This window comes from Podarcis pityusensis, assembly GCF_964106645.2.
Source record: "Podarcis pityusensis genome assembly, chromosome: 10".
Taxonomy (NCBI): Eukaryota; Metazoa; Chordata; class Lepidosauria; order Squamata; family Lacertidae; genus Podarcis; species Podarcis pityusensis.
Window position 1 is genome coordinate 5525973 of NC_138035.1, and position 10554 is coordinate 5536526.

General features: G+C 51.8%; 1 protein-coding gene across 1 annotated transcript; it reads right to left on the reverse strand.

Moving 5' to 3' along the window:
• Positions 1 to 1110: 1110 nt before the first annotated feature.
• LOC308486331 (interferon-induced protein with tetratricopeptide repeats 5-like) lies at positions 1111 to 5910 on the reverse strand. Its single transcript, XM_081023097.1, has 2 exons — positions 5757 to 5910; positions 1111 to 2965 (listed from the first exon to the last, which is right to left on the reverse strand). Exons 1-2 carry the CDS (start codon positions 5759 to 5761, stop codon positions 1582 to 1584), a joined length of 1389 nt encoding a protein of 462 aa, XP_080879223.1. The 5' UTR covers positions 5762 to 5910; the 3' UTR covers positions 1111 to 1581.
• Positions 5911 to 10554: the final 4644 nt, after the last annotated feature.

The window sequence follows — 10554 nt, forward strand, 5'->3', positions numbered from 1 at the left end:
TTCAAGGGAATTTACCAGGAACGTACAATCTTAGACAGACTGAATTGTATAATAGTGAGAGGCTTACACGAGCCTGCAACCAGCTATCTGCTGTGCATGTAAAAAGGAGGGTGTAACTCTGCTATAATAATAATAATAATAATAATTTATTATTTATACCCCGCCCATCTGGCTGGGTTTCCCCAGCCACTCTGGGCGGCTTCCAAAAGAATATTAAAATACTATGATACATCAAACATTAAAAGCTTCCCTAAACAGGGCTGCCTTCAGATGTCTTCTAAAAGTCTGGTAGTTGTTGTTCTCTTTGACATCTGGTGGGAGGGCGTTCCACAGGGAGGGCGCCACTACCGAGAAGGCCCTCTGCCTGGTTCCCTGTAACTTGGCTTCTCGCAGTGAGGGAACCGCCAGAAGGCCCTCAGTGCTGGACCTCAGTGTCCGGGTAGAACGATGGAGGTGGAGACGCTCCTTCAGGTATACTGGACCAGTTCCTTGCTAAGCAAAGGAACTTGCTAGTGCAAGTTAGGAAGGATATTAATAAATAATATTTCGTCTGCTGTCACCCTGAACATTCCCAAAATCATCTGGCACCGCAGGGCTCCGCTGAAGGTTTCCTGGTTCTCTTGAACAAGCCTTGCTGAAATCTGCAGGCGCAGAGCAAGACGATGGCAGGCTTGAGACTGGCGCTGGGAAACTTCCGAATGAGTGGCTCTCTTCCCAAGTTCTCGTTTGTGTTTGTTCTGCAGCTAAGACATGGAAGAGTCTCAGCTACACACCACCTGTAACATTTCGACCCCTGAAGTGTGTCTTATGAATGCCCAGCTCACTTCTGCTATAAATTGGAAGGGACCCAAAGGCTAATCTGTTTCAACCCCCAGCAATTCCTACTTGGCTTTAAACTATTTGCAATATTGTGCAATGCCATCTTTGGATATATTACTAACTTGAATGGTTGCAACCCGCCCTGGGACCTTAGGGGGACGGGCAAGCAATATGTGGTTACCATAATCTTAATACTATTACATGGCACCCAAATCTCTCAGCGGAGCGATATCCCAGGGCTCAGTTTCCTTGGAACTGGCAACAGTGGAGACCGTGGTGTCTTTAGGATATATGGTTTTTTTGCACAACATACATACAACCTGAGCCCTGGATGGAGGGGCTCGTAGACTTAACACCCCAAAAGGTCTTGCTTCTTCCATACTGACAGTCTTGGAATCAAGCGCAAAAGAAACTGATCATTGCACTGAACTCCAGCAATGGAATACTCCGTTAGATTTTAACCCTTGCCGGATCCAGGACTTTCCGCCTGCAACTAAAAATAATAATAGTAATAGTAATAAAAGCAATGCCACTTCTAGAAACAACCACATTTTTTGCAGATAAACACAACTGGAAGGTTTTTTTCTCTTCTTTAGTGCGGGGAGGGGACTGCAACGAAACTTCATGGAAATCAGCTTTTCCCCAGCAAAACCTGCTGGAGGGTCCAGGGGCTGAGAGGCTGCAGGAAGAGCCTCTTCCCAAACTGGAAGGAAAGAGCCACCACCCCCTGCCTCTTTGCGAGTGTGTGAGTGTGGAGGTCCTTCACTGCTGGGCCCTGCCGTTCCCTCGCCACGAACCCCTTTGCCACGATCCGTCCTGTTGACTTGTAACCTGAAGCCCTGTTTCATTAAGGAAGCTGTAGACAGCTCTCGCTTGATCCATTTCTCCGTCTTCCCTGAACATCCTCGCCAGCCTCTTCAGGCGAATTTCCAGCTGCTTCCTCTCAAGGGAGTGGTCTCCGGGGATCCTGGCGGCCGCCTGGTACATCTCTAGAGCCTTGCTCTTCATCCCCTTCTTGTGGAGGAGGAAGTCCCCCCAGTGCATGTAGATGGACTGCTGGCATCTCTTGCTGGCTCCCGGGAGATCCTCCATCAGGTTCAGGTAGATCTCTTCCTCGTAAGCCGGTGACCTCTCACCGTAAGCTTTCGCCAGCTTCAGCCGGGTGAAGATGGAGAAAGGATCCATCTCCAGAGCGCGTTTGAAGCTCTCAATGGCAGGATCAATGGCTTCTTCTCTGACATCGCCTGGAGAGTGCTCCAACATCTGCAGGTAGCACATGCCAAGGTTGTAGTGTAGGAGATGGTAGCCGGGATCTAAGGTGATGGCCTTCTTCAGAATGGAAATTGCCTTCTTCAGAATGGAAATGGTACGGGGAAGGGATTGCTGCTTGTACAGCTTGGAGACGATTCGGAGGACTTCGGGGTTCACGCTCTCCTGGGCAACATCGTCTGCAAGGAAGAGCGCTCTTTCCGTGTCCACCGCCATAAGTGTCTGAGCCAAATAAGCTTTGGCTTTGTAGTTCTGCGGCTGGCGAGCGATGACTTCTTCCAGCAACTTCTGGGCTTCTTCCTGTTTTTCGGTGGCCCAGGAATGAGTGTAGGAGGCATAAACGGAGATGGCCAGTCCGGCCTGGAACTCCTCACTGGACTCTTCCGCCTCCAGCGCCTTCCGGAAACATTCTGCGGCCTGGTCCCCGTTCCGGAAGCCCCCAGCCAGGAGGGACCAGCCTTTCTGAGCATGGACTTCAGGGATCATCGCAGAGTAGGCCTCTGGGCTGGCCAAGGACTGGCAAATGTCGTGGATGCGTCCCAGGTAGAGGTCCACCATGTCGTAATTGACCAAGCGGTAGTAGACCCAGGCGTAGTTGCCAAAGGTCACCAGGGCCTGGCGGGAGAAGTTGGAGGGGTGGTCCCTCTTCAGAGCCCCCTCTGCTTCTTGGAGGCTGTCCAGGGCCTCCTCGTAGTTCCCCTGGAAGTCCTGCAGGTAGGCCCTCATGGCAAGGTAGGCGCCTCGGTTGCGGTGTGGGGTGTGCTGGGCCTGCAGGGCCAGGGTCTGCAGGATGTGCAAGGCATCCATCTTGTCCTTGAACTCGAAGTCCCAGGTGAAGTGGCACTGCAAGCTCTCCAGCTTAGATCTCAGCGGTCGGCTGCAGAGGGAAGAGGCAGGCAGGGAGGGAGGGAGATCGAGAAAGGGTGAGGGACACTCTTGAGAGGATATACAGTCGTACCTCGGGTTACAGTCATTTCAGGTTACATACGCTTCAGGTTACAGACTCCACTAACCCAGAAATAGTACCTCGGGTTAAGAACTTTGCTTCAGGATGAGAACAGAAATCGCATAGCGGCAGCAGGAGGCCCCATTAGCTAAAGTGGTGCTTCAAGTTAAGAACAGTTTCAGGTTAAGAACGGACCTCCGGAACGAATTAAGTACTTAACCCGAGGTACCACTGTACAGTCGTACCTCAGCTCCCGAACGCCTTGGGAGTCGAATGTTTTGGCTCTTGAACGATCAAAAACGGGAAGTGAGTGTTCCGGTTTTCCAATGTTCTTCCTGCTGCCGATTGGAAGCCGCACTTTGATAGTCGAATGTTTTGGATGTCAAAAGACTTCCGGAATGGATTCTGTTCCAAGGTACGACTATACAGTGGTACCTCGGGTTAAGTACTTAATTCGTTCCGGAGGTCTGTTCTTAACCTGAAACTGTTATTAACCTGAAGCACCACTGTAGCTAATGGGGCCTCCTGCTGGCACTGCGCTGCCCCTGCACAATTTCTGTTCTCATCCTGAAGCAAAGTTCTTAACCCAAGGTACTATTTCTGGGTTAGCAGAGTCTGTAACCTGAAGCATATGTAACCCAAGGTACAACTGTATAATGGATTGGGGAAATATGTTTAAAAGTACCTTTAAAAAACAAACAAACCTTTTTCTTGGGGATAATTTAGAGGGAAATCACCAGGTGTCCAAAAAAGGCTATTTATGTATGCTACTACTGCGTTTTGCTAGCCCCAGAATGGAAACCGAGCAAGGTCCCAACCAAAGAAGAATGGAAACTTGAACTGATGGAATATGCGCAGCTTGCAGATTTGACATACAGAATACGAGAGCAAGAAGTATGCATGTTTAAAGAAGACTGGAAAATGTTTACTGATTATGTGGGTGAAAGTTGTATACATTTAAAAACGCCGGCAGCCTTAAGGTAAATTCAACAGGGCAAATAAGTTTTGATGGTGTAACAATGGAATACGGAATGGTTTAGGTCATTCACAATATGCAGGGATGTATGGCAGGCAAAATGAACCATGAAAAGAGAGGAAGGGAAGTCAATGATCTGAGGTTGTTTAAATGAATATCCTGAAATGTAAATTAGAAAAATCTAATAAAACTATAAATAAAGAGCGAGAAAGGGTGAAGGGGTGCTGCGGGTAGGAGTTCTTTGCCCAAAAGGGCCCAGAAGATTTAGGATTTAGACTTGGTTGTCACTGGAATGTGGCCTCTTGCCAAAAAAGGAAGGGTCACACCTGTTGCCCCGCCCACTTTAACAATAGGCCCCGCCCACTTTGCACCGAGGCCCCGCCCACTTTTATCCCTAGGCCCCGCCCACCCGAGCAGGTGCCTGCTTCTACTCCCTAGATTTGGCCAAAGAGTGTCAGAATAACAGCTCCGTCAGTAGAGCAGGAGACTCTGGATCTCCGGGTTCTGGGTTCGAGCCCCACCTGGGGTAAAAGATCCCTGCACTTCAGGGGGTTGGACTAGATGACCCATGGGTCCCTTCCAACTCTACAGTTCCACGATCCTATCTCCAGCCCTACCTGCAGATGCCATCAGGGGACCACAGGATTTTAGAGTTGCAAGGGACCCCAAGGATCATCTAGTCCAGCCCTGAGATCTTCTGCATGCAAAGCGCAGGAATCCGAGGAAAACAAAAGTCCTTTGGAGGTTTTTAAGCAGGGCTGGGATGGCCACCTGCCAGGGATTCTTTAGCTGAGATTCCTGCCTTGCAGGGGGTTGGACTAGATGACGCTGGGGGGTCCCTTCCAACTCCACAGCTCCATGATCTCCAGTGCCAGAGGCAGCCTGCCTCTGAGAGTGTGAGCACACCATCCTTCAAAGCACATTGAAAGTGCGCACGCACTGCCAGAACCCTGGGAACTGAAGGATGCTTGGAAATGCCGCTCTGATGTGTAAACTGCAGTTAACAGGATTCTTTCTGGGTGGGGGGGGGTGCTTCAGGGAAACATCCCTGGGGGTTCTGTTCCTCAGTACATTGGTACCTCGGGTTAAGTACTTAATTCGTTCCGGAGGTCCGTTCTTAACCTGAAACTGTTCTTAACCTGAAGCACCACTTTAGCTAATGGGGCCCCCTGCTGCTGCACCGCCGGAGCACAATTTCTGTTCTCATCCTGAAGCAAAGTTCTTAACCCGAGGTAATATTTCTGGGTTAGTGGAGTCTGTAACCTGAAGGGTATGTAACCCGAGGTACCACTGTACTGTGAATGTGGTACACCACGAGGTACCCAGCTTCGCTCAGTTGCAGATGCCGACGCCTCGGGCTGGTTTGTTGCCCTGGGCTGGGGGCGGCGGCGCCTGGCGGATCTTTCCACCCCAGCTGCATATGCTTAAGACAGCCCCGGTCATCTAGTCCAGCCCTGAAATCTTCTACATGCGAAGCAGGTGCTCTAACCACTGAGCCACAGCTGCCGCTCTCCTGATGTCGCAGGACTCCCGCTCCCGTTTTCCCCCGGCCCTTGGCCATGCTGGCTGCCGAAGCTGGGGTCCAGCAACACCCAACTTGCATTGCAGGGGGCCAGGCTATTCGGGGTGGGGGTTTCCCTCCCATCTCTCCCATTCTGGGATTCTAACTCCTGCAGCACAAAATGCAGAACGGGAGGTCTTTAAGCCGGAGGAGTCAGATCTACGCAGGGGGGAGTCCCTGCTTACCTCATTTTTCCTTTTCCAGAGAGGAGGCTGAATTTCGCAGGAAGCGAACCTTCCCTCGCCAGCGGTCCAGCAGTCTGCAGGATGCTACCTCCGTCTGCAAACTTTTGCCTCGCTCTCTCAGTTTATATAGCAACGCAGTGAGCTCACTCGGGCAGAATAGAAACCGAAACTCAAAAGAGAGATTCGTTTCTTCCTTGGGGAGAGGAATCTTGCTTGGCTGCTTGCAAAGCCTCAAAGCGGAACATTTTATTTTAATTTTGATTTTTTTTCCCCAAGCGCAATATTTTAGCCCCCACTCGCGGAAATGAATAAATCAGGGTTTAAACGGGGGCCATACGGCAAAATTGCACCTCGGCTCTCCCCTGCAATCGATGCAAAGCTCCTCCCGGCTCGTTTTGCTCTCCATCCTCTCCTGTTCGCGCCCCCGTCCGCTCCCCGGTTCTCCCGCCCCGTCCTCTCTCCTTCCCATCCCGATCCCATGTCCACAAGGTCGGGAGGGATCCTCAATCCACCCTTGCAAGGTCTCCTCTGCTCGGCAGTGCAACATCTGAGCCAAACAGTTGTCTCTGCGTGGCTTTGCAGAATTAGCTAGTTTCTCTTTTTCTCCCGATGCCAGGCATGTCTACTTGGAAGTAAGCCCCAGGCTGGCCACGGAGGAGAAACCTGCAAAGGGGGTGGGGTGGGGTGGAGAGGCTCCAAGGGCGAGGGGCATGGCTGCTGGAATAGAGCACTCAGACAACCCACCTTGGGGCTGAAAACCAGGCAGGTGCTGGTCCAAACCGGCAAAAGGCCTCCTTGATTCTCCATTTGCAGTGCAGCACCTTCAAAGCTGCCTGGGCTGGAGGATGGAGTTTTGTGGCATCGCGAAGAAGTGTGCTAAGCTTTTAAATGAACCCCCTTTGAGGTTGCAAATAAAGGTTTGTGGCGCTGTGGTCTAAAGTTAACCACTGAGCCTCTTGGACTTGCCAATCGGAAGGTCAGCGGTTCAAATCCCTGTGACAGGGTGAGCTCCCGTTGCTCTGTCCCTGCTCCTGCCAACCTAGCAGTTCGAAAGCACGCCAGCGCAAGTAGATAAATAGGTACCGCTCCAGCGGGAAGGTAAATGGCATTTCCATGCGTTCTGGTTTCCATCATAGTGTTCCATTGTGCCAGAAGCGGTTTAGTCATGCTGGCCACACGACTTGGAAAGCTGTCTGTTCTAAGAATTCTAAGATATCAAATATAAATTAAACATTCAGCAATGTGCAAGGCAAACACATGCATAAGTATATGAAGCATGCGCCTGAAATAGTATGGGAGAGCAATCCTGAAGCCATTTGTTCTCTCCCAATGACCTCAGATATTCCACTAAAGGTAAAGGTAAAGGGACCCCTGACCATTAGGTCCAGTCGTGACCGACTCTGGGGTTGCAGCGCTCATCTCGCTTTGTTGGCCGAGGGAGCCGGCGTACAGCTTCCAGGTCATGTGGCCAGCATGACTAAGCCGCTTTTGGCGAACCAGAGCAGCGCACGGAAACGCCGTTTACCTTCCCGCCGGAGCGGTACCTATTTATCTACTTGCACTTTGACGTGCTTTCGAACTCCTAGGTTGGCAGGAGCAGGGACCGAGCAACGGGAGCTCACCCCATTGCGGGGATTCGAACCGCCGACCTTCTGATCGGCAAGTCCTAGGCTCTGTGGTTTAACCCACAGCACCACCCGCACCCACATTCCTTTGCAGGAAGGGAGGCAAATGGGGCAAGCCTTTTTTTTGTCTTTTTGCTTACAAATCCAGTCTTAAGGGCGTATTTGCGTATGAATAGGGCCTGAGCTGGTGGAATCAGGAACTAAAATATCAACCATCACTAAAGGATGGGGAGGCTTCCCAGGCAATGCAGTCAGTGATCATTATCAGGCATCCTGTCAAACAGGATTTCTGCTGGAGACTACCTCCTTCTATGATTAAAAAAAAATAAATAAATACAAAATTGTCCAATAGCACCTTAGGGAGCAACTAAGTTGTTCTGGTCATAAGCTTTTGTGTGCATGGTCTGTTATACCCAGAACAACTTAGCTTGTCCCTACTGGACAATTTTTAAAGTTTTTGGGGGAAGGATTCTGCAGACCATCACAGCTACCTACATGAATCCTTCTATGATGTATGTATGGTGTTTCTGGGGGTGGTCTTGGGCTACAGGGTGGGCAATTTCAAAAGTCTATATAAGGACCTGCGCACCATTGTTCGAGGTTCCTGCGTGCGGTGAGAGGGGGACCCTGTTTCAACAAATTAATAAAGATCAGGCTTACTAGCTGCTTTGCTTCTCAAAAATACTCTGGTTGGTCTCTGTTATTTCCTTCTACTGATAGAAAACTGTTATGTACTGAGTTGAATAGGATCCAAACTGTAGCAGTCTGATTGGTCCTAGAACAATAGGATCCAAAAGGCAGCAGTCTGATTGGTCCTAGAACAATAGGATTCAGAATGCAGCAGTCTGATTGGTCCTAGAACAATGCAGCAGTATGATTGGTTGGCAGGAACCACCCAATCCTGCTCCAGATAGAAGTGAATCCACAACCTGATTGGCTTACAGTAGAATTCCAGAATTAGCCAATCATGTGCAGCCCATTGTGTAAATAATGTATATAAAGCAGATACTGTGAGGGGACATTCATTCATTCCTCCTCACCACTATGAGCTGAATAAAGAGCATGAAATCACTTGCGACTCTGAGTATATTTCACTGGCGACGAAGGTGGGATCCCGCTGAGCTGACTGCCACACACAGCACCGCAGCACCGCCAACTGCCGCACCGCTGCCTCGCACCGTGTATCCAGGCTTCAGCTCCGGGGCACAAGGAACTCAGAATGGCAGCCAACAGCAGCTTCTCGCCATTCAACCCAGCATCTGGAGACTGGGAAGCGTACGCCTCCCGTTTCACCTTCCTCCTAGAAGCCAAAGGGGTCACCGACGAAGAAGACGCCAAGAAGAGGGCGATATTCTTCAGCGTCTGCGGAGAGGAGACGTTTGAAATCGCCCGGGCTCTCCTTGCGCCTGAAGACGTCGCTACTGTTCCATACAAAACAATAATGGAACAGCTGAAGGGGCACTTTTCGCCGCAGCCCTCAGTGGTGGCTCGTCGAAATGCCTTCTACGCAAAGCGGCAAGCCCCTGGGGAAACCATAACTGGGTTTGTGACCTCTCTCCGCCAAGCCGCCCGGTTCTGCAACTTCTCAGAGCTGGAGAACATGCTTCGTGACCGCCTCGTCGGTGGCCTGAAGGATGAGAAGCTGCAACGACGCCTCTACGCTAAGAAGGACCTAACGTTCCAGGTCGCTCTGGAGGAGGCCCTGGCAACAGAAGCTGCCGAGAGGTCGACCCAAGAGGCACGGCCGAGCCTGCCATCCCAACCGAGGGTCCACCATGAAGACCTCACCGACGACTCAGGATCCGACAGGGAGGAGGTGCACCGAGTACAGCAGCGCACTCAAGCAGCGCACAGACCACAGCTGCCTCGACGAGAAGGAGGGAACTGCGCAAGCTGCGGGGAGAGTCACGAGAGGAGGACCTGCCGTTTCCGCAACGCAGAGTGCAGGCAGTGCAGAAAATCGGGACACATCGCCCGGGTGTGTCGGGCTCGGCCCACCCGACACCAGGCATCAGATGACCAATCCAAGAGCCCCAGGTCCCGGGGCCCAACGCACCAAGGCAACTCGACGGAGCTCACGGACTTCCAGGTATACCAGTTGCCCCACCCCAACGTAGAGAAAATTTATGTAGAGGTACAGATAGAGGGGGCCCCATGCCGCATGGAGCTTGACACGGGTTCAACTCTATCCATAATCTCGGCAAGGACCTTAAGGAAACTGTGTCCCACTGGGGGTCCCAAACTCAGGCCGGCCCCATTCACCCTCCGGGACTTCCAGAAACGTAAGGTCCCCACAATGGGGGTGGGGACCTTCAGGGTGCAATACCGAGGGCGGACGCGGCAACTGGACTTGCTTGTGGTCAAGGGCCCCTACATTAGCTTACTGGGATTGGCATGGTTTGGACCACTGGGGCTAGCTGTCACCGGGGTGAACCACACTAGCTTACAAGTGGACGTGGACGCCATATGCAAGGAATTTCCAGGGGTTTTCGATGGGAAATTGGGACAGTATACGGGCCCCCCCATTGCGCTACAGCTTGACCCCGCAGTACGACCGGTCAGGCTCAAGGCCCGCCGGGTCCCGTTCGCCTTGAAACCCCGTATAGACGAGGAATTGGACCGACTCGTAGAGCAAGGAGTGCTGGAGCCGGTGCCTAATGCTCCCTGGGAAACCCCAATCGTCACACCCGTCAAGCCTAATGGTTCGGTCCGCATCTGCGCAGACTACAAATGTACCATAAACAAGGCCCTCACGGCCCACGCATACCCAGTGCCAGTGGTCAGCCATGTCCTTGCCACCCTGGCTGGGTCGAAAATTTTTGGCAAGCTGGACTTGGCCCAAGCATATCAACAGCTGCCAGTAGATGAGGCCACAGCAGAGGCACAGACGATTGTGACGCACAGAGGAGCGTTCAGGGTAAAGCGGCTGCAATTCGGTGTCAGCGTGGCACCAGGCATATTCCAGAATATAATGGACTCTCTCCTTAAAGGGATTCCTGGCGTCACCCCCTTCTTCGATGATGTGTTGATTGCCGGCCCCACACCAGAGGAGTTTGAGGACCGCCTCCGCACCGTTCTGCACCGTTTCCAGACGGCGGGTCTCAAGGTGAAGCGGGAAAAATGTCTACTAGGAGTGCCTCAGGTGGACTTTCTGGGATTTATGGTGGACGCAG